At 40.7% G+C, this 23,565-nt stretch overlaps 1 protein-coding gene across 5 annotated transcripts in view; it reads left to right on the top strand.

Annotated features, from left to right (window-relative positions):
• Positions 1 to 23,565, top strand: part of SLC25A21 (solute carrier family 25 member 21) — a 526,466-nt gene that overhangs the window by 465,866 nt on the left and 37,035 nt on the right. For all 5 annotated transcript variants that reach the window (XR_011461727.1, XM_005891791.2, XM_070358760.1 and 2 more), the window contains exons 5-6: positions 6,846 to 6,905; positions 10,927 to 11,034. Coding sequence is in view for 4 of the 5 variants with exons in the window: in XM_005891791.2 (XP_005891853.1) it covers positions 6,846 to 6,905; positions 10,927 to 11,034 (168 nt within the window). In the remaining variant the exon portion in view is untranslated. The remainder of the gene's footprint in view (positions 1 to 6,845; positions 6,906 to 10,926; positions 11,035 to 23,565) is intronic.

The raw sequence follows: 23,565 nt of genomic DNA, 5'->3' as shown, positions 1-23,565 counted from the left end.
AATTCTCCAGGTCAGAATACTGGAGTGGGTAGCTGTTCCCTTCTCCAGAGGATCTTCTCAACCCAGGGATCGAACCCAGGTCTCCCACAATGCAGGCGGATTCTTTACCAGCTGAGCCACTGGGGAAGCATCCTGATCTAGCAGGACCTCCAAAGGAAAAAGAAATAAATCTGATCATGCTTTTTTCTAGGTTCTTTCAGACAGAAGTCCTGATCACAGTGACTCTGATGGCATTGCCCCCTCCCCCACACCACTGCCATCACCAAATACAGCTTTGTCTTTCCATAATAAAGATAACGTAAACTTAAAGACTTCCTTTCCAACTGATGACATAAAGCTTTTTCTCACACATTACTCAATTTGTATTCCCAACATTCCTGAAAGGTAAGAAAAAGCAGCTTATACTTTATACTCAGTTAATCAAGATGACTGGGTTAAAAATTATGATGAAAAAAAAGCCAACATATATACACAGACACCAAAGTTTTACTCATGTGAAAATGGAGATTTAACAGGATTTAATTCTGGTCTAGAGTACAGAAAGCAAAGCTTTAAAACATTTTTCCTCTATAAATTCACCTCTTCATTGCCATAGTTTTTGTGATTTTATATTATTACTTCACTACAAATTTCATTATAAGGATCTGAATCGCAATAGAGAATCTGGAAAAAGTTCACCAAAGTACGCAAGAGGGCTGAATTGAATTATGAAATGGCTTCACTTGATAAAAGATTGCCCAAGTAAACAAACAGAGCATACTTCCTGTTCAAGGAAAGTCACTTTGTCTCCACGGGATAATATATTCATTTGTTCAGAGTTTTACATGTATAAATAAAGTAAACTGTAATTACAGTTTTTCCTGGAATATTTTTCCTTAATATTATATGTTAGAGACAATTTAAGCTTTTAGAGGATTAACATTTATCAATGTTGAGCAGTCTTTTATGGAAGAAAAAAAAAGTTGAGCTTTACAAAACTGAGCTAGTCTCTACTTTAAAAAAACAATGCTCCCTGCCAGAACAATGGTTAACAGATGAACTTTTGGGCAACTGGATATGGTGTATGTGTCCCAGACATCTTGTTTCAAGTGGATTTTACCTTAAAATTATTGAGACATATGGTAAGTATGTTGGCTTTTTAAGTATGACTTTGAGTTAAGTGTATCTTTGCCAGATGGATAGCACCAGTTTTTCAACACAATTTATGAAAACATTCCTTTTATAGATATTTATCTTAGGATTTGTGAGGAAAATGATCATCTGATTGCAACGATTTCATACATCATAAACTGCTTTATTGTATGCCATCACAGTTTACTTTGAAAAAATATTCAGGCCATAGATATATACACACATGTATACATATGTCTATATGGTCTCTGAAATTACGTCTATATATGTATATGTATATAGAAAGAAACAGAAAATGTCTAGAAACATAATTTTTGTCTGTACTTTATTCTTTGAAATTAATTTCAGCATTAAAATAATAATATTCATTGATGCTAAATAAATGAAACTCCCCTTCACAAATAGAGACAGAATTAGTATTGCAATTAGCAAAAGGAAATGAAGACTTCTGAAAGAGACCAGTTGGTTGCTCAGAGACAGCAGGCAATGCATGCTGGATTCCAGGATCTAGTTTTGAGCATCACAGGTCCGGAAACACCATCAGTTCATGGTCAGACTCTCAAGGACTGCTTAATGCCAACCAAACTCACAAAATATTATATATTGTGAAGTCTATTTGTTCACCACTGTATCCTTTACACTTATCACAGTGCCTACAAGTAGATGTTCCATGGATATTAGATGAATAAATGAAACATATGGAATGGGAACTTCCCTGGTGGCTCAGTGGTAAAGAATCCGCCTGCAATGCAGAAGACCAGGGTTCAATCCTGGGTTGGGAAGATCCTCTGGAAAAGGAAATGGCTACCGACTCCAGTATTCTTGCCTGTAGAATCCCACGGACAGAGGAGCCTGGAGGGCTACAGTCCATGTGGTCACAAAGAGTTGGACACAACTGAGCGAATAGTACTTTCACTTTCATGTAACAAGAAACAGAAAGAAAATTTATTACTTTATAACAGGAGAATTCCTGTCCTGTTCCCCCAAATTCCCACATCTACTATTCAGAGTTTCCAAAAGGCCGAGACTTCCATTTCCAGCCAAGATGAAGTCACAGGGACCAGATTTACTTTGCTGCCTGAAACAGCAAAAACAGAAAATGAACAAAATATATGAAACCAGGATATTTTTAAGACACTGGACATGAAACAAAGAGGGAGAGTCATACCTGAGATGCAAAACAGATGAGATGTGCCCTGCAAATTGTCGTAACTCACTGCCTTGGGTTCTCAGCTCAGGAATACACAGGAGAAATCCAGTTGACTGCCTCAACCAGTAGACTCCCTGGGTTGAGAAAGAGCTGAGAGGCTGGGAGGGAAAGACATCTAGAGTTCGCAGGACACAGCACCAGAGAAAGACAGATCTGCACAGAAAGAGACACCTAAGATCTGCAGAGGGACACCTCCAGTATCCCGCTGACCAGTGCACATGTGAGGAAACTAGCAAGGCCTGGAAAGTGTGGTTGAAAGGATTCGCAGGAACAGTGCCAGCAGTCACACAGGACTGGGAATAGTGCCTGTTACTACCCACCAAACTGGGAGGCTTCAAAATGTATAGGGCATTGAGAGCAGTACCCAGAAGGGTTTGCTTCTGTGATGGGGAATAGTCAGTCCTAGTCTGGGCGCTTCTCAGGGCCTACTTGTTAAAAGTATGACCCAAATGGATCCGACTGTTTCCCTGTAATGTAACTGCCTCTCAGAACAGATGATCTGGGAGGTCAGCTTAATCATCAGATTGTTTAGTGAGCAATGAAAGTACCCTCCAGAGGGCTGGGTCACCCAGGAAAACCGTGCTCACCTCCCCTGTCCAACCACAGCTTGACACTTCTCCAGGGACCACACAGCCTGTCCTCCAGGTCCAACCCCTCTCCCAACCAGACTACCAATTTCAAGGTTCCAGTAGATAGATTATGTATACCATAGTAATTTGGATTCCAGATTTTATGTTCAAGATTCCCAAAACCTTGACTGACTATAAAGGTTTTCAAAACTCTTTAGTACACATTTGCATGACTTTGAATAGGTAACATTACTACATGTTGTTGTTATTGTTCAGTTGCTAAATCATGTCCAACTCTTTGCAATGCCATGGACTGCAGCACTCCGGACTCCTCTGTCCTTCGCTATTTCCAGTGATGCCATCCACTGTCAGGCCCTTCCCCTCCCGCCCTCAATCTTTCCAAGCATCAGGGTCTTTTCCAACGAGTAGCTCTTGACATTAGGTGGCCGAAGTATTGGAGCTTCAACATGTTGACTCTCCTAATTTCATCCTTGAAGAGTGTAATCTCATTTCTTATGTTATAGGGTAACTTTATCACTTCTTTGACTAAATATTATGAAGGCAATAAAGGATTAGTGCTGCATAGAAAGGAATTAAAATAACAACTAATCTACCAGTTCTTAAGAATATAGTCTAGTATAATATCTTTTAAGCTTTACATATGGGAGACATTCAATAAATATCTGTTGAATGAATGAATATTTTTAGCTAATAATGGGTTTCACATTCTAATGACATTACATTATTTTAATATTGTTGGAAATCCATTTTAAAATATTTTAACTTTTGCTTTCTTGAGATATTTTATTTTATATTCAGTAATTTAGACTTTGATTGAAAAGGTAGAAATTAAAACAAGTATTTTTTTTTAAGTTCAAAGCACTATTTATTAGAATATGTAATATATATTGTTCATTACTTTTGGATTTAATCTATTAGCAACTTATCACTGATCTAGGAGGCTTCTTTATTGCCAGGAACCTGAATCACTTCATCCCAGCCATAACCAGAATCTTCCAGGCAGACTGCTGATGAGTACCAACCCGCTAGTGGTAGCTTCTCTCTTTTTTTTTTTTTTTAACAGTTTTAGAGATGGGAAAATGAAAAGCCTAGAATTGCCCCAAAGTGTAGACTTGGAATTCCCTGTGAGAACTGCTTAGAGTTACAGGTCAAGTCCGGGATTCCCTGGTAGCTCAGCTGGTAAAGATTCCACCTGCAATGCAGGAGACCCTGGTTCAATTCCTGAATTGGGAAGATCCCCTGGAGAAGGGATAAGCTACCCACTCCAGTATTCTTGGGCTTCCCTGGTGGCTCAGTCAGTAAAGAATCAGCCTGCAGTGTAGGAGACCTGGGTTTTATCCCTGGGTTGGGAAGATTCCCTGGAGGAGGGCGTGGAAGCCCACTCCAGCATTCTTACCTTGAGAATCCCCAAGGACAGAGGAGCCTGATGGGCCACAGTCCATGGGATCACAAAGAGTAGGACATGACTGAGCGACTAAGCACAGCCCAGCACATCAAGTCCACGTTCCCACACTTCTTCGAGATCTGTTTGGTCTATAATTTCTTTTCATGGCAGAAAGTCAGAAAGAAAAAATGCATACTCACACTGGAAGGGAACAAGGTAGTGAGGCATTCTGCGAGGTCCATCCTCTCCCAGAACTTTCCTGAACTCACATGGACCCCTTAGAGCATGTTTCCAAAATATAGGCCATGACCTGTGAGCTCTGAAATCAATTTAGTGGGTCACCAGAAAAAAATTTCTGATGAATAGAAAGAAACAGAATGTATTACACATAGTAAAGGGGTAAACATTGTTTTACAGCAGTGTTTTGTTTCAGTTATAAAGGTGAGTGTGTGCTACATGCATGTATGTACCTGAGTTGGGTAAATAATTTTTACCTAGTTTGTGGTCAGAAAAGTTTGAAATCTTCTGCCTTTAAGGAACTCAGCTTCCAGGGTCAGGGAAGGCAAGAAGATTTCAGCAGGAAGAAAATTCTAGCACAGACAATCTCTTCCCAAACCACTAAAAATCATGGCTCAGCAGTGAGCAGTGCAGTATAGTGGTTGAGAGCAAACTCAGGCTTTGGAGTCGGACGTAGTAAGAAACCTCAATCCTTTGACTCACTAGCTGCAGGACAGATATCTACAAATGGGAATCATGATTGCGCTATAACCTGTCATATGGATTAAATGCAGTAGCATGTGCAAAGGCCTTAGTATGTTTCCTGGACCACAGCAGGCTCTCGTGAATGATCCATGTCAATAAGGGATCTATGGTCCCTTTAGTCCCAAAGTGAAGAAAGGAAATGGAAACTAAGATTATCTGAAAGTCTCCAGTGTGCCAGGACTGTCAAGAAATCTTCCTCAGGTTCTTTTATTTAAGGACTACTCTAGAAGCGAAGTCTTGTGTCCTCTTCCAGAGCTAAGTCAGGATTCAAACCTAGGACTGCTCATGTCAAAATCCACATAAAGTGATTATCTAAGAATTGTTATGATGATGACCATGAGGAGAAAGAAAAACAAATTATTTTTTAAACCCAAGACCATAACCCTTTTCCTTTTAATCATTTCTAGTACATCTCTCATTAACTGTGGTGGCTCCTGGTGTTACTAGTTGAACATCAGGATAGTTTCAGGGTATTTACCATCCACTAGAATGTTAAACCGAGAAGGCAGGGGTTTCTCCTTGTTTATGCTGCATCCCCAGTGTGTGAACCAAGAAATATTTGTCAAATCAGTGAAAGAATGAATTCCTGCTCTATGAAAGTCTACATCCATAGTTGATCTAAAGGGCCATAGCACAAAAATCATTCCTGAGTCTTTAAAAGAATCAATCTATCTGGTGACGTAAAGACCCTTGAATTGCCCGAAGATTCATGAGAGCCACGTCTACGTGTAACTACCTCTTTCTAACAACAGAATATTATCTGGCTTTCAAATCTACATTTTTTTCTTGCTCCATTGTACTGGGTTATAAAGTAATAGAGTAGAAGACATTTAAGACCATAAAATGCCCATGCCATTTCTGTAGTCTTGAGAATCAGACCCTAGCAGGACCTAAGAGTGTGTTTTATCGGTGATTTTGGCAGGGTACCTAACAGAGAATCCAGGAGCAAAACATCATGTTCAACCAGATTGTTGTCCAAAATGCATAGCATAGAAAGAGAGGAGAAAAATTTATTGGGGGCATATTATACAAAGTGACTGATTAGATTTGCCTCCATAGAAATCTCTTCACAGAGAAAATTATATTAAACATCAACTATTGAAAGAACCAACAAAATCTTCATCATCATCATCATCAGATTTTAAAGGGAAGATTAAACAGCTGTCTTTCTTCATTCAGATTGAAGACAGTTTTACTTTCAGGCAGGGGACAGATTAAATGTGTCCTTGTTGGGTCCTTTCCTAGTTTATCATGGCATCTTCATCATTATTGTGTGTTTAGAAATCCCATGGAACAGTAGAGATACACAGCAATATAAATGCGAGTTACAGCCGAGAAGTGGGTGTCTTTTATAAGGGGGTTAGAGAATTGGGCATTCACTGGGAAAGCAGGTCATAGAGAAAACATAAGAGACCTAAGACTTCAGGTCTCTATGCCTATAATTTTGAATCACTGCCATAAAAAAGAAGTCTATTGATGTCTAGGGAAACTGAAAATGGTCATGGTAAATGGCAGCTGTATGGTTCATTTACTGCTATAAAGGATTCCATCAGCTCTTCTGTAGGTTATTATAGCTGCATTTAAAAATGTGAATGTTCAAGTAAGATTCAATAGCAACTACCCGAGACTGGATTAAAAACTGTGTTCGATGGTTTATCATTTTTTAAGTTGCTAGTGAATATAATGATTTACTAAAGAAATTAGAGTCAATTTAAAGGTTTGTTGCAGGAAATTGTTATAAATCTCCGAGTTTGGTTTTGTTTCACAGTTTTTCACCTTTGAGCAGTACAAGAAATTGCTTGGATATGTGTCACTGTCACCAGCATTGGTAAGTGAGAGTATTTATTATACTTAAGTGTGTGTGTTATTTCATAAAGCAAAATCTGGAAACAAAAACCCTTTTGATTCCCCAAGCTCAGCTACTAAAATATGAATTTGAGTTATTCAATGTTCAGCTACTTGTTGAAAGCCATCTTCCTAATAACTCACAATTTGGCTATTTTATAGCTCCCAGTGATGAATTTATGATAATAATGATATGTGTGGAAAGGCCCATATGAGATATGGTCAAGAATATAAAATAAAGGGTACATTTGTCAAAGACTCCTTTAAACCCAAAAAATGCATGTGTTTACATACATACTACACGTATCTATTTATGTGAAAGTCAGTGTACCTAAAATTGTTTCCTAACAGGTCACTTTTCCAGCTTTTGCTCAAGCTGTAGTAAGTATAGGACTTCAGGTCACTCTGTGGTCAGATGCACACTGAGGGGCCCTTTATAGTTGGGGAGAATAGTGATCTTACAATGTCAGATCAACTATTACATAAAAGTCATTTGGTGATTTGAACATTTGTAGATACCACTCCTTTCTTTCTTAGTGATTTTGTTGCTTTTCACAAAACAAGTTAAATTATATTGGCCAAGTATGTTGTATCAATATCAGTGCAGCGAGAGCCCCAGAAAGAGCCAGTGCAATAATTTCTCCTCAAAATCTGCAAAACAAGACTAAACTAAACTATTTGACAACGTGCTTTCCAACCTCTATGAATGTACCTTACAATGTACCTTCCATCCTCCAGTTTACCTGATGGAATGCACCTCAGAACTCAGCCAAAGGGGTGGTGTTCTGAACTTCAGCTCTTTAATTACTTTGCATGCTTAGTCGCTTCAGCATCCAACTCTTGGTGACCCTATGAATCCTAGCCCACCAGGCTCCTCTGTCCATGGGATTCTCCAGGCAAGAATACTGGAGTGGGTTGCCATGTTCCAGGGGATCCTCTGGATCTAGGAATTCAAAACTGTGCCTCCCACAGCTTCTGCATTGCAGGGGGATTCTTTACCTCTGAGCCACCAGGGAAGTGGTAATTCACTGGGTTTCCCTGGTGGCTCAGCGGTAAAGCTTGCAATGCAGGAGACGCGGGTTCTACCCCTGGATCTGGAAGATGCCCTGGAGAAGGAAATGGCAACCCACTCCAGTATCCTTGCTTGGGAAATCCCATGGACGGAGGAGCCTGGCAGGCTATAGTCTGTGGGGTCGCAAAAAAGTCAGACATGACTGAGGAACTAAACAACACCAAAGATTGATTAAGAATTAGCTGCTATTTAAAAAAAAAAAATCATACATGCTCCCTTTCTAGGAAGGCTCCAGTTAAGAAACCCAATAGTGTTGCTTTGTGTTACAACAAGGAAACCTCTGGTCCAGGCTCCTGCTTAAACAAGGGGGCTGTGAGGAGGCCTCTCGTGGAAGGAGAAGTAGTAGCATGAGTCCTAAAATTAGCTGAGATTTCTTGTTAATTCCTCACTGTCTTCCCTGAATGTCTCCCCTCACTTTGGAAACATCTTGTTAAAAAGAGGATGGTTTCCAGAAGGTCAGCTGGGTGTTCCTGGGTAGAGCATCTGTACCATGTGAGAGACCATGCTTCTTTCTTGATAACTCAAAAAGAAAAGCATTTGGCCACTCCAGATCCTCTCACTGAATTCATGCAAACTGTATACAGTTTTTCTTTTTTCTTGAACTCACTTATTTCAGTTTCTCTTTGATACAGCTAGACACTTAAACAGCTGTTAAATGTCCCTTGGTGCTCTCACATGAAAAGCCTGGGAGGCTGGGAACCTGACAGTTACCCCTGTCTCTGGAACAACCTGAGTAACACGATATGCTGATAGCTGATCAATTCTTTTGACAAGGGACTGCTGAACACTAGTTCTGACAGCAAATGTAGCTGAGTTTTATAGAAGAACAAAAAAGTGAATTACTTGGAAGGTTGCATGTAGTAATAAAAACCTGAACATCTGGATTTTAGCTTTTTTCAGTCAGAAGAGTTTGGGACTAGTATTTTTCTTCTTCTTCTGCTTTTGGCTTCCATGATGGGGGTCTGAGATAAATGAATAAAATATTTGGTCTGTTACCCTATACAGATATGTTTAAAATTGTGATGAAGGGGCATTAAAAGAAAACATTGTTAGTTATTCTCTCCTGAAATCTGTGTAAAATCTTGTTCTTCCTCTTTATGCAACAGTAACAGTGGTTTTTAGTAACAGTAACAGCAATTTACAAGACTCTTTCACACATGATTTTGACCCTCATAATAATCTGATTAAATACAAAGATTAGATATTATAGTCTCCATTTTACAGTTGAGAAAACTGTGACATAAAAAATTCATTGTTTTTTTCCATGGAAAGGCATTTTATTTTAAATATAGTAAGATGGACAGGGAGGCCTGGCGTGCTGCGGTTCATGGTCGCAAAGAGTCGAACACGACTGAGCGACTGAACTGAACTGAACTGAACTGAATGTGTACATGTCAATCCCAAACCCCCAAGTTATCTCTCCCCTCCTCCCTTCCCCTCTGGTAATAATGTTTGTTCTCTGAGTATGTGAATCTTTTTCTGTTTTGTAAATAAGTTCATTGTATCATTTTTTTTTAGATTCCAAATATAAGTGATATTCTATGAGATTTGTCTTTGTTTGACACATTTCACTTAGTAGTAATTTCAAGGTCCATCCATGTTCCTGCAAATGGCATTATTTCATTCTTTTTAATGGCTGAGTCATATTCCATTGTATGTACCACATTGTCTTTAAAAGATTCAGTTATTTCTGTAGAGTTGCAGCTGACACACATGGTGTTTTTGTGTGAATTATGAAAAGGTGCTCCTTTCTCCTGACTAGTGGCTTTCCAGAACTCCCACTTGGCAAATAGGGTGCAGGCTGATTTCGGCCTCCAGCTCTGGTCACACAGCCAATAAGATGGCAGAATCAGAACCTAAACCCAGATCCCCTGGCTCTGGATCCTGCCCTGGTTCCATCTTGCCTCCCCTTCTAAGGATGTAGAACATAGTTTTCTCCCTTTTCTCTTTTAGTCTCCTATTACAGACTCCTAATAAGAGCTTCTGTTCTTCACTCTTCATTGGCTTTTTTCTTCTCCTAGTTGTATAATCGTATAACTTCTCCTAGAGTTAGAGCTTCGGCACTAAAGAATTATTTTTTCCAGCATCTGTATGAAGGTTTGAGACATTGTTTTATTTTGTTTTCCTGCCAAGTGTGTGTGTTTTAATAGTTGTAGTTATTTAAGTTTCTGAAAAAAACCCTTCAGCATTCTATTCAGAAGAAAATTCTAAAAGTTGTTCTTTCCTAGTGCAGAAATTCTTAACAGGTAGAAAATAACCTGAGACACAGTTACCTTTTGCTGAATGTTCTAGATTTTATTTGAGCCCTTCAAGACAACCTAGCAACTTCTGACCTCAACCTTTATCCCTCAGCTTCTAGGTCTGGAAGAATAGGGCTCAATTTGAAAAAACAGATAAAGGATGAATTTTAAAATGATTTTTTTGTTTCTTAACTTCCTAGAATAGTGACTCTAAGAATGTGGCTATATATTTAAATATTTTCAACTATACTCTTTGTTTACCTGAAATTTAGCTTTTTCTGCCCCTTGAATTTTTTATATGCTCACTAAATGTATTTAAGCAGTTGTTTAAAAACGAAGCTCTCCTTTTACTAAGTCACACTCTTAGTTGTTACATGTGCAGATGTTTTAGTATCCACCTTAAATACATAAAACAACCTTGCTTTTCATTAAAGGACAAAGTCATTGTTGATGGGGCTTTGACGTTTTATTTTGAATTGTTAGGATGTGGTTTGTGGCTTCTGTAATTTCTGCTTCATGAATTGTCAGCATCAAATCAAGATCTAAAGCTGTTTAGTAATGGTATATGGTGCATTTATGTGAGTTTCTCCATTCTCATCATAACATTCAGCTGCATAGTGTAATGAGTAAGATGTTTAACCTCATACACATGATAACTTGTTTTAAAGTATTGATTGACTTAATTTTTCTAGACATTTGCTGTTGCTGGACTGGGATCTGGACTAACAGAAGCCATCGTGGTCAACCCTTTTGAGGTAGTAAAAGTTGGCTTGCAAGCCAATCGGAACAGATTTACAGAGGTAATCATTTAACGTTTTCCTATTGTTGAGGGAATGTAAAAAATTATTTTTCAGTCTATAGTATAAAATTATGAACCCTTCTCCTAGCCACTTGTTAAAGCCATAGTAACTTATTGTTAAGGAAGTAGCATAAGAAAAAGTCAAATTCTTCCACAGGAAAGTGCTAACAAAAAAGCACTAAAGTCTGATGGACAAACATGTTTAGACATTTTTATTTTAGAGTTGTAATGTAATGTATAATGACTTATTTGGAAATATTTTCTCTACTTTTGGCAAAACCTCTATTTCACATTTTACTAGAATAGACTGTAGCAAAAAACCACTGGGGTGATAATATTGTTGTGCTTTTTTAAAAAAAATTATGAAATCATTTTTTCAAAATTACTTCACTCCATTCCCCACTCCACCCACTGCCTTCCCCCAAAGATTCTGATAATCTGTCAAGTTTGTCTTTTGGTTAAATCTGAATGAGTGGGTTACTAAACCTGTGTAGACGTCACCACTTGGACAATGATGGGTCTTGACATTTAATCACTGGTACATGATGTTCCATGAAGACAGATTCCCTTGGTCTGTGCTGCCTTCACTTCCTTCCAGTTGCCTAATAATTCCCTTTAAACCAACAAGTCCAATTGTTCTTCTTTTATTCTTTTGGGTGCCAAACCGAAGGTAGGAAAAAAATAAGGAGATTGGCAGTTCAGGTCCTTTCTTAGCATTTGAATTCACTTCCACAACTGGGTAGCATGTGGTATAAATTGGTCTAGAGGATCTGCTGACCTGAATTTCTCCATAGAAAAGCTCCCCTGCCTACCACTTAAGCAGCTGCTAATGGGTGGAGACCCTGCTCACTCCCACCCCACTTCCTGTCTGCTGATACTGCCTGAGAGCTCTCTGGCAGCTTCCTGAGCAGAACTATGGGAAAGAGAGAGAGCCTTACTCACCTTAGCTGCCAAGGCCTACAGAGGACAGGGCTGGGCTGCTACAGCTCCTCAGATGAGGTCAGTCCTAATTAAGGGAGATTTTTTTTAAGTTTCAAAAGGTTGTGCTAATTGCAGAGATACACAGCACTTTAGAAAAGGCTGAAAATCCCTGTATTGCCCTACTCTGTTTCTGTTTTGCTTTTTCTCTATTCTTCCTTGAATGATGGGAAAAGATGGCAGGGACCAGAAGGAAATAAAAAGAAACACTTCTCCAATGTCCTATCAATATGGAGCATTTAAGACAGCCCCCATGGAATCTGCTCAAGGAAAATTTGATTTGTTAGACTGGGAGAATTACCAGCTAGGAGAATTGGAGCTCCCCATTCAGTGTCCCATTTTACCTATTGGGAAGCATGTCTTGGGGCAGGAAGGAGTGAGCAAAAGAATACACAGGCCTTCCAACTGCAGTCCTTCATCAAGACAGCATGTAAGTAGAGAAACACAAAATGGGACAGAGCACCAAGAAGCATTCACAGGAGTGAAAATAACGAATTATCATAGCACCCCTACTCACGCCTAATGTTCTTTTTCTCTCCTCTGCCTTCAAGGAGGTTCTGCACTGAGGCCATGTAAGCGCTGGTTACGTTTTGCATGTGCCAAGGCCTTGCTAGAACACATTAAATGCCCCTGCAGCCCGACACAAGAATGCTGCATGTGCACGTGCTCCTAGTTCATTGACCCAGTGTGGTCTGTGTAAATTGTTGGTATATATGTAACTGGTTTTTTTAAGTTAGGGAGAGAGAGGAACTTGTTTGGTGGTGTTTCTTTTGCAGAATTGGCTAAACTGCATTCAGAATTCATTTACTTAGACAAAATACAATCTATTAGGTTCCTTATAAAGTATTTGGCATATGACATCAACTAGTCAAAACTTAGTAACAGAGGGATCTCGTAGGTCACAGGTGTCAGCATTTATTTCCAGCAGTTATCAGGAATTAGTAGCTGATCAGAGGTGACACTTTGTAGGCAATATTGATCAAACTGAAAAGTAATGCATAGTCACCCAACATAAAGTAATGGGGCTATGCCTATTACCAAAAAAAAACTGAAAGAAATGACATGATAAGAATAGCAAATTTCAGATTTAGTCATTTAAAACCAACTACCATTTCGGAGAAGGCAACGGCACCCCACTCCAGTACTCTTGCCTGGAAAATCCCATGGATGGAAGAGCCTGATAGGCTGCAGTCCAAGAGGTCACTAAGAGTCGGACACGACTGAGCGACTTCACTTTCACTTTTCACTTTCATGCATTGGAGAAGGAAATGGCAACCCACTCCAGTGTTCTTGCCTGGAGAATCCCAGGGACAGAGGAGCCTGGTGAGCTGCCGTCTATGGGGTCGCACAGCTTAGCAGCACCATTTTTGGGCAAATGCAGATTGAGAGCAAGAGGAGAAGGCGATGACAGAGAATGAGATGGTTGGATGGCATCACCGACTCAATGGACATGAGTTTGAGCAAACTCCAGGAGATAGTGAAGGACAGGGTAGCCTGGTGTGCTGCAGTCCATGGGGTCACAAAGAGTCAGACACAACTTAGTAACTGAACAACAGCAAATGTGATAATATACACAAAGGTCTTAACAGAGTCTGGTACATTATAGGCACCCAACCAATAACAATTTCTAGATGTAAATTGATCCTATAAACCCTTAAGGTTTAAGAAATAGATCTATCTTGAGATATGTTCCAGTTAATAGTCACAGCCCACTCCAGTTGTGGGTGCAAAAACAGCTTACTGGGCAATGGTTCCCTTAGGTCATGCCCAACTGACAATACAATCCATTTAGCCTAAATTCTTAAGGGCAGGCAGCCCAGTTTCAGTACCTACTGAGGTCTTTAAACTCAAATGAGGTCTGTTATCATAAACAGTAGTAGTTGGCTATCTATTTACTGTAAATAACTTGCATGTAGCAGCAGAAGTTTGAGAGGAAACTAAAAACATTTGAAGCCACTTTGGAAAGAGTTCTACCTCAATCAAAATGTTCTTCCTTCAGAAGAGTCATATCAAGTAAGCACGTATTCTTCATCAATCTTCATGGTCACCTCACCTGGAGGTTGTGAACAAAGCTCATTTTCAGCCTTTTCAGTCAATTACTAGCTGTGGCTAAAAAAAAAAAAAAAAAAGAAGAAGAAGATACCCCATGCCAAAGGCAAAGGAGAAGCCCCAGCAAGACAATAGGAGGGGTGAAATCACATTTAGAATCAAACCCCATACCCACAAGAGAAGCTCGGAGGGCTTAAACAAAACCTTGTGCGTGCCAGGACCCAGACCCCACAGAGACTGAGCTAGACCTGCCTTTGAGTGTTTGAGTATCTCCCATGGAGGCACGGGTCATCAGTGGCTTGCCACATGGGCAGGGGCTCTGGGTGCAGCAGATCTGGGTGACACAGCATGTGGCCTCTTGGAGGAGGTCGCCATTAACCCCACCATAGAGCTGCCAAGCAGACGCCCCACAAACTGCAGAACAATTATACCAAATAAATTCTGGCACTGTTAAGAAAGTTCTAGGACCCACAGCAGATTTTTCAACCTGAGGATCTGGCAAAGGGACTGAGAATCCCCAGGGAATTTGACTTTGGAGGCCAGTGGGATTTGATTACAGTACTTCCACAGGACTGGGAAAACAGACTCTTGGAGGGCAGAAACAAAACCTTTTACAAAGCAGGACCCAGGAGAAAGGAGCAATGACCCCACAAGAGACTGACCCAGGCTTGCCTGTGAGTGTCCAGGAGTCTCCAGCAGAGACATGGGTCGACAGTGGCCTGCTGCAGGGTCAGGGGCACTGAATACAAGAGTGTGTGCATAAGACCTTTTGAAGGAGGTCCCCACTATCTTCATTACCCCTACCACAGTTTGGTCTCAGGTCAAACAACAGGGAGGGAACACAGCCCCACCCATCAATAGAAAATTGGATTAAAGATATACTGAGCATGGCCCTGCCCATCAGAACAAACCCGTTTCCCACACAGTCAGACTCTCCCATCAGAAGCTTCCATAAGCCTCCTTATCCATCAGAGGGCAGACAGAATGAAAACCACAATCACAGAAAACTAATCAAACTGAGCACTTGGACCACAGCCTTATCTAACTCAGTGAAACTATGAGCCATGCTGTGTAGGGCCACCCAAGATAAACGGGTCATGGTGGAGAGTTCTGACAAAACATGGTTCACTAGAGAAAGAAAGAAAGAAAGTGAAGTCGCTTAGTCATGTCCGACTCTTTGTGACCCCATGGACCGTAGCCTACCACACTCCTCTGTCCATGGGATTTTCCAGGCAACAATACTGGAGTGGGTTGCCATTTCCTTCTCCAGAGGATCTTCCCAAACCAGGGATCGAACCTGGGTCTCCGACATTGTAGGCAGACACTTTACCATCTGAGCCACCAGGTCCACTGGAGAAGGGAATGGCAAACTACTTCACTTATTCTTCCCTTGAGAACCTCATGAACAGTATGAAAAGACAAAAAGATATGACACTGAATGATGAACTACAAGGTTGGTAGGTGCCCGATATGCTACTGGAGAAGAGTGAAGAAAAAACTGCAGAAAGAATGAAGAGACAGAGCCAAAGCAAAAACGCCCAGTTGTGGATGTGACTGGTGATGGAAGTAAAGTCTGATGCTGTAAAGAACAATATTGCATAGGAACCTGGAATGTTAGGTCCATGAATCAAGGTCCATGAATCAATATTAGGTCCATGAATTAGGTCCTGTGGAAGTGGTCAAACAGGAGATGGCAAGGGAGAACATTGACATTTTAGGAATCAGTGAACTAAAATGGATTGGAATGGATGAACTTAATTCAGATGACCATTGTATCTTCTACTGTGGGCAAGAATCCCTTAGAAGAAATGGAGTAGCCCTCATAGTAAACAAAAGAGTCCAAAATGCAGTACCTGGGTGCAATCTCAAAAACAACAGAATGATCTCTGTTTGTTTCCAAGGCAAACCATTCAGTAACATAGTAATCCAAGTCTATGCCCCAACCACTAATCCGAAGAAGCTGAAGCTGAACAGTTCTATGAAGACCTAAAGACCTTCTAGAACTAACACCCAAAAAAGATGTCCTTTTCCTCATAGGGGACTGGAATGCAAAAGTAGGAAGTCAAGAGATACTTGGAGTAACAGGCAAGTTTGGCCTTGGTATACAAAATGAAGCAGAGCAGAGGCTAACAGAGTTTGGCTAAGAGAACACACTGGTCATAGCAAACACACTCTTCCAAAAACACAAGAGATAACTCTACATATGGACATCACCATATGGTCAATATCGAAATCAGATTGACTATATTCTTTGCAGCTGAAAATGGAGAAACTCTATACAGTCAACAAAAACAAGACCTAGAGCTGACTGTGGCTCAGATCATGAGCTCCTTATTGCAAAATTCAGACTTAAACTGAAGAAAGTATGGAAACCACTAGACCATTCAGGTATGACCTAAATCAAACCCCTTATGATTATACGGTGGAAGTGACAAATAGATTCAAGGGATTAGGTCTGATAGACAGAGTGCCTGAAGAACTATGGACAGAGTTTCATGACATTGTACAGGAGGCAGTGATCAAGACCATCCCCAAGAAAAAGAAATGCAAAAAGGAAAAATGGTGTCTGAGGAGTCTTTACAAATAGCTGAGGAAAGAAGAGAAGCTAAAGGCAAAGGACAAGAGAAAAGATATACCCATTTGAATGCAGAGTTCCAAAGAATAGCAAGGAGAGATAAGAAACCCTTCCTCAGTGATCAATGCAAAGAAATAGAGGAAAACAATAGAATGGAGAGACTGAGATCTCTTCAAGAAAATTGGAGATACCAAGGGAATATTCCATGCAAAAAGAGGCACAATAAAGGACAGAAATGGTATGGACCTAACAGAAGCAGAAGATAAGAAGAGGTGGAAAGAATACACAGAAGAACTATACAAGAAAGATTTAATGACCCAGATAACCATGATGGTGTGATCACTCACCTAAGAGCCAGATATCCTGGAATGTGAAGTCAAGTGGGCCTTAGGCAGCATCACTAAGAACAAAGCTAGTGGAGGTGATGGAATTCCAGTTGAGCTATTTCAAATCCTAAAAGATAATGCTGTGAAAGTGCTGCACTCAATATGCCAGCAAATTTGGAAAACTCAGCAGTAGCCACAGAACTGGGAAAGGTCAGTTTTCATTTCAATCCCAAAGAAAGGCAATGCCAAAGAATGCTCAAACTACCACACAATTGCAGTCATCTTGCATGCTAGTAAAGTAATGCTCAAAATTCTCCAAGCCAGGCTTCAGCAGTACATGAACTGAGAACTTCCAGATGTTCAAGCTGGATTTAGAAAAGACAGAGAAACCAGAGATCAAATTGCCAACATCCGTTGGATCATAGAAAAAGCAAGAGAGTTCCAGAAAAACATCTACTTCTGCTTTATTGACTATGCCAAAGCCTTTGACTGTGTGGATCACAACAAACTGTGGGAAATTCTTAAAGAAATGTGAAAACCAGACCACTTTACCTGCGTCCTGAGAAATCTGTATGCAGGTCAAGAAGCAACAGTTAGAACCGGACATGGAACAATGGATTGGTTCCAAATTGGGAAAGGAGTACATCAAGGCTGTATATTGTCACCCTGCTTATTTAACTTCTATGCAGAGTACATCATGCGAAATGTGGGGCTGGATGACTCACAAGCTAGAATCAAGATTGCCAGGGGAAATATCAATAACCTCAGATATGCAGATGACACCACCCTTATGACAGACAGCTTAGAAGAACTAAAGAACCTCTTGATGAAAGTGAAAGATAAGAGTGAAAAAGTTGGCTTGAAACTCAACATTGAAAAAACTAAGATCATGGCATCCAGTCCCATCACTTCATGGCAAGTAGATGGGGAAGCAATGGAAACAGTGAGAGACTAATTTTGGGTGCTCCAAAATCACTGCAGATGGTAACTGAAGCCATGAAATATAAAGACACTTGCTTCTTGGAAGAAAAGCTATGACGAACCTAGACAGCATATTAAAAAGCAGAGACATTACTTTGCCAACAAAGGTCTATCTAGTCAAAGCTATAGTTTTTCCAGTAGTCATGTATGGATGTGAGAGTTGGACTATACAGAAAGCTAAGTGCCGAAGAATTAATGCTTTTGGACTGTGGTGCTGGAGAAGACTCTTGAGAGTCCCTTGGACTGTGAGGAGATCCAACCAGTCCATCCTAAAGGAGATCAGTCCCGGGTTTTCATTGGAAGGACTGATGCTGAAGCTGAAACTCCAATACTTTGGCCACCTCTTGTGAAGAACTGACTCATTGGAGAGACTCTGACACTGGGAAATATTGAAGGTAGGAGGAGAAGGGGATGACAGAGGATGAGATGATTGGATGGTATTGCTGACTCGATGGACGTGAGTTTGAGCAAGCTCCAGGAGTTAGGGTTAGGGTTAGGGTTAAGCCTGGTGTGCTGCAGTCCATGGGGTTACAAAGAGTCAGACATGACTGAGTGACTGAACTGACTGACTGACCAGCTGTGGGGAAACACTAAATGGATGAGTTGCACGTGGAACTGCCAGAGGGCTTGACAACACCTTTACGAAAAGCAGAGCAGTTTCCCGGGAGGCTTATTTCACAGGAAGGTAACTCTTGCTGTTCCACCAATAGTGTGAGTTTCTCAGGCCTCAGTTCTGCGGCTCAGCCTTTCTACCTCCTTGCCTTATATTTTAACCACCATGCATTCTGACACAGGAATCATGAAATTTCCTAATTTGTCAGCCTAGGAAACGTGAGTCCACATGGTCCTTTAAACATAAAAATTTTCCCAGAAGTTGTCTGCAGTGGAAGACAACTTAGGGTAACAGTAGTCAGTATTACTCTTACTATTACACTGAAAGTCTTGTGGGCAATGGTAGAGTGATAAAGATGGAGCAAAAGGACTGCCGTGGTCCCAGGTGTGCAGAGCATGGTCTAGAAGGAGCTTGTGGGATGTGGGTAGATGTCTACTTGGCCTTGTGGAGAGGACATGGCTGGCAAAGGGCCAGAATGGGCCCCCTGAAGCATGGGGTGCAGGAAAAGGGCCCCTCTTGCTGGGGTCCAAGGACAGTATTGGCTGAGAGCAGAGACTGCAAGCGCTGGGTTCTCAGAGCAATTGTAGGTACCCTGCTGGCTTCAGCTCCCTGTATTCTCCTCTCTGTGGTCTAGGGCTGGTTTTCTAGCCAACCAGAGGTATGTTATCCATAAAATATGCCTTCCCTCCCGGTTAGCCCTAAACTATTCTAGAAATTTCAAGGAAATTGTGGTTAATTCGGTTTCTGATATTTCCCTCATATCCTTCCAGCTTCTGTATAAACTATTTCAATAGGTGTGCTTGTCTTGCCTCCACTTTTAAAATTACCACCATATCAGTCAAAGACTATAATCCCTGCCACACTTCTTTCAATTCCAATACCAGAATCTTGGCCAGCATCTTAAAATTCACAGTGAATAAAGAAAACCGGTCTCTAATTTAAATATGCTTGACCTTCTGTGGGGAGCAAAGTAATCACAGCTTTGTCATGCTCTGGTTTGGTTCAGTGGGTGTAAAAACATGTTCAGATAAAATCGGGATAGACCCAAATTTCCCCCCGTCCTTCAAACTAAACCCAAGCAAAGTGTTGTTCTGGTTTGTAGTCTTTTTGGCTGAGGATTATACTTGCCAGAGGATTTCTCTATTGGAGAGGGTTTGTATACCCAGTCTTGCCAAAAGTGTGACTTTATAGCTTATTGTCCTTATAAGACCCTGCTCCCTCCTAACTAGTGTATCATTTTTTTTCTATACACATATAAGAAGTCCCCTATCACTTGTGCTAAGGCAAGTGGTGTTTGACTGGCATGCTCTCTGCTAGCCTGGAAAATGTGAATTTCTCCCCAGGAGCAAAATCTTGTATGAATTGTTTCCCAGTTTTTCTCTCCACTTTGAAATCGACTTCAAAGTTATTATTTGGCTAACGGGTTATGTTTTCCTTCCCTTGAGGTCTATAGGATTTGCCTCTGATGTGTGGATGGGGCACAGGTTTTCCTTCCACTCTGTCATTTTAATCTATGTTACATATGAACATAATCATTCTCACCCCAAGTATGAAACTCAGCCTTTAGGAAATTGCAAAAGCCTGCTTCACCTCTATTTAGTCTTTGAAGATGTTCAGCTCAAGAAGAGAATAGTCTTCCACCTGAGCTCTATGATAAAAGTTAAGGATCAATGAACTAATAGCCAATGTGTCATCAATGATAGACTCTAAAGATAGGGATTTTTTTTTTTTAATTAGTTCAGGGTTTGATTCTGGTTTGGGATAACACCATTAAATATAGCTCTATACACTGTATCCTGGGAACTTAATAATCTGCAGTTGTGGTTTAGTCTCTAAGCATATCTGACTTGTTGAAACCCCATGGACTATATAGCCAACCAGGCTCCTCTGTCCTTGGGATTTCCCAGGCAACAATACTGGAGCGAGCTGCCATTTCCTTCTCCAGGGGATGTTCCCAATCCAGGATTGAGCCCATGTTTCTTGCCCTGGCAGGCAGAGTCTTTACCACTGAGCTACCAGGGAAGCCTAGTTATCTATTAGAGACCAATTAGGTCAGGTACAGTGTCACAAATGGAGAAGGCAATGGCACCCCACTCCAGTACTCTTGCCCGGAAAATCCCATGGACGGAGGAGCCTGTAGGCTGCAGTCCATGGGGTCGCTGAGTCGGACGTGACTGAGCGACTTCACTTTCACTTTTCACTTTCATGCATTGGAGGAGGAAATGGCAGCCTATTCCAGTGTTCTTGCCTGGAGAATCCCAGGGACGGGGGAGCCTGGTGGGCTGCCGTCTCTAGGGTCGCACAGAGTCGGACACAACTGAAGCGACTTAGTAGCAGCAGGAGCAGCAGTGTCACAAAGCTTAGTGATTATTTTCTTCGTAGGCAATGAACACATGCTTAAGCTTAGTTGTGTTATGTAGACACAACACAAAGCAAATAGGATGATACTTTGTGATCCTCGCTTTCAAGAAAGAGAGGAGTTGAGTTACATAGAGAGTGAACGTGTGGCTCTATTTTCAGATAGTGTGAGAAGCCAGCTTCAAGGGCATGTCAACATTCATGATGATGTATTGAGTTAAGTTCAAATTTTTCCTGCATTACTCTGTGAAATCCTGCCTGGAAGCTGTTCAGTACCTAAATTATTTCTTTCCAGTCTATGATTCTTGTGGGCAGAAAAGTGAATTATGTGTACGAATCCTTTCATATAGTTATCTTTCAGCAATACCTAAGGCAGCAGCCAAGTTGCCTCTCTATTTTCATTTACAGAAAATAGATCTCAGTCTTACATTCGGCTGTGCCAGAAACCCTAGGTTTTTGCTTTCAGAATTGAGACTTTGAAGTAATGATAATAGCTACCATTTACAGAACATGCATTAGATGCCAGATTCTGTGCTGGATGCCTCACGTGTTTCTTCCTTTATTTGAGTTTTAAAATTTATACAATTTTTATAAATTACCAAAGTAACTTTTTTCACAAATTACATAATACAGAGCTATATGGAGAAAAAATAATTGATGATTTCTGTCACTCCCACCCTCCAATCCAATCGCTCTGGTAAATTCTGTGGGTCCTTCCGCCTTTTCCAGTGCTCATACACACCTGATATCAAATCCTCCCATTGCCCTGTAAGGTTGGTGACTTTATAGGGAGTGGAAATAAAACCTAATCAGTTATTAGCTCCAATGAACTGAGCACTAACATAGACGTCTCCTTCAAGAAACAACACTGTTTTCATTGGGATAAAGAAATGTGGGTAATGAAGATGCTTAAGGGGAAATCACAAATGTTTGGGGAACCATGAAAAAGCAAACGGGTCCTTCCATGCTGCCAGGCACGTCTGTGCCTACAGTCCAGCCTCCTTCCCTCCTGCTCTCCCAGCGATGCTCGGGCAAAGCACAGGGTCAACATCTCATCACCTGGAGGCCCTGTGTTCCTCCAGACAGTTATTGGGCAGCAACGTGGTGTTGACGTAGCTCAGCATCTGGAAGAGTTTGTTTAAAGCAAATTATTTTCCACTCACAGATTGTTGAAAAATAGGCCTGCTCATCAAATCTAAATTCTAGAAAGAATATAATTACATTTTGGATGTCTTTTTGTCCATAATCATGCCCTAGTAAAATAAACTGCAGTGACGAATTAGTGTAATACCTAAGCAAAAAGAGATGTGTAACTGTGGGGTTTTTGAGCCCAATTCCTCTTCTTTTACATTTTGTTCTCAAATAAAAGGAAGGGGCTTTTTTTTTTCTTTAATTTATGAAAATGCTTCAAGACTTCGAGGAACAAAGGGCTTATGTGATCTATCTCCTAATTGAGCAAAGGTATTTTTCCTACCTAAGTGTAGCAACTGGATGTCCTCTTTTTAACAAAGCAGTATTTTTCTTAAGGCCAGATATGGACACTCACTTCTTTGTATAAAGATATCCGGTTTGCTTTCTAGTCATGTGATGAAGTCCAATGCAACATCCTTATCCCATTGGCTCTAAAATGCACCCAAGTTCCCCTTGCCATGGGAAGCAGGTAAAGAGATGCACGTGGAGCATGCTGTCTTTGGACATGGTGTGCCTAGCGCTCTTCTCTCACTTTAGAGAGAGAGGAAATCTCTCTCTGACACACACCCCATGCCTGTGCCTACCGGCCATGCTCTGATAACTATTTACCCAAGGAACAATGCCTGAAACCTCTGTCCGTGATCTCACAAGGTAATCAGAGCCAACTATGGCCAGTCCTTGATGGAAAAACTCCAGGAAAAATAGCTCGGGCTGCCATAAGTCATCTCAGTGATATGTTGGTGATTCTGGGTTCTCAGGAAGGAATCAGGGCCCTAGAGTGGTGCCAGGGAGCATTGTTTAAACACCAGATCTTCTCTTTTACTTTAGTCTTTTAAGAACTTTTAGGCTTCCCTCGTGGCTCAAATGGTAAAGAATCTGCCTGCAATACAGGTTTGATCCCTGAGTTGGGAAGATCCCTTGGAGGAGGGAATGGCTACCCACTCCACACTTTTCTTGCCTGGAGAATCCCCAAGGACAAAGGAGCCTGGCATTGCAGGCTCCATGTTACCATCCATGGCATTGCAAAAAGTTGGATGTGACTGAGCAACTAATACTTTCAAGGACTTTTAATTTTTAAAAGAATTTTTTATTGAAGCATATTGATTTCGAATATTTTTGTGCTTCAGGCGGGCAGCATAGTGATTTAATATTTTTGCAATTTATATTTCATGAAAAGTTACTACAAGATAATGGTTGTAATTCCCTGTGCTGTACAATACATCCTAGTTGCTTATGTATTTTATACATAGTAATTTGTATCTCTTAATCCTATATCCCTAATGTTACCCCTTCCCCTCCCCTCTCCCCATAGATACCCATTGGTTTTTTCCTATGTCTGTGAGTCTGTTTCTGTTTTGTTACATACATTCATTTGTATTATTTTTTTAATTCTACATTTAAGTAATATCATACATTATTTGTCTTTCTATGTCTGACTTATTTCACTAAGCACGATAATTT

This window comes from Bos mutus, chromosome 21 (assembly GCF_027580195.1).
Source record: "Bos mutus isolate GX-2022 chromosome 21, NWIPB_WYAK_1.1, whole genome shotgun sequence".
In the NCBI taxonomy this organism is placed as follows: domain Eukaryota; kingdom Metazoa; phylum Chordata; class Mammalia; order Artiodactyla; family Bovidae; genus Bos; species Bos mutus.
Note: the sequence above shows the minus strand (reverse complement) of the source record. Positions and strands in the feature narration are given on the sequence as shown.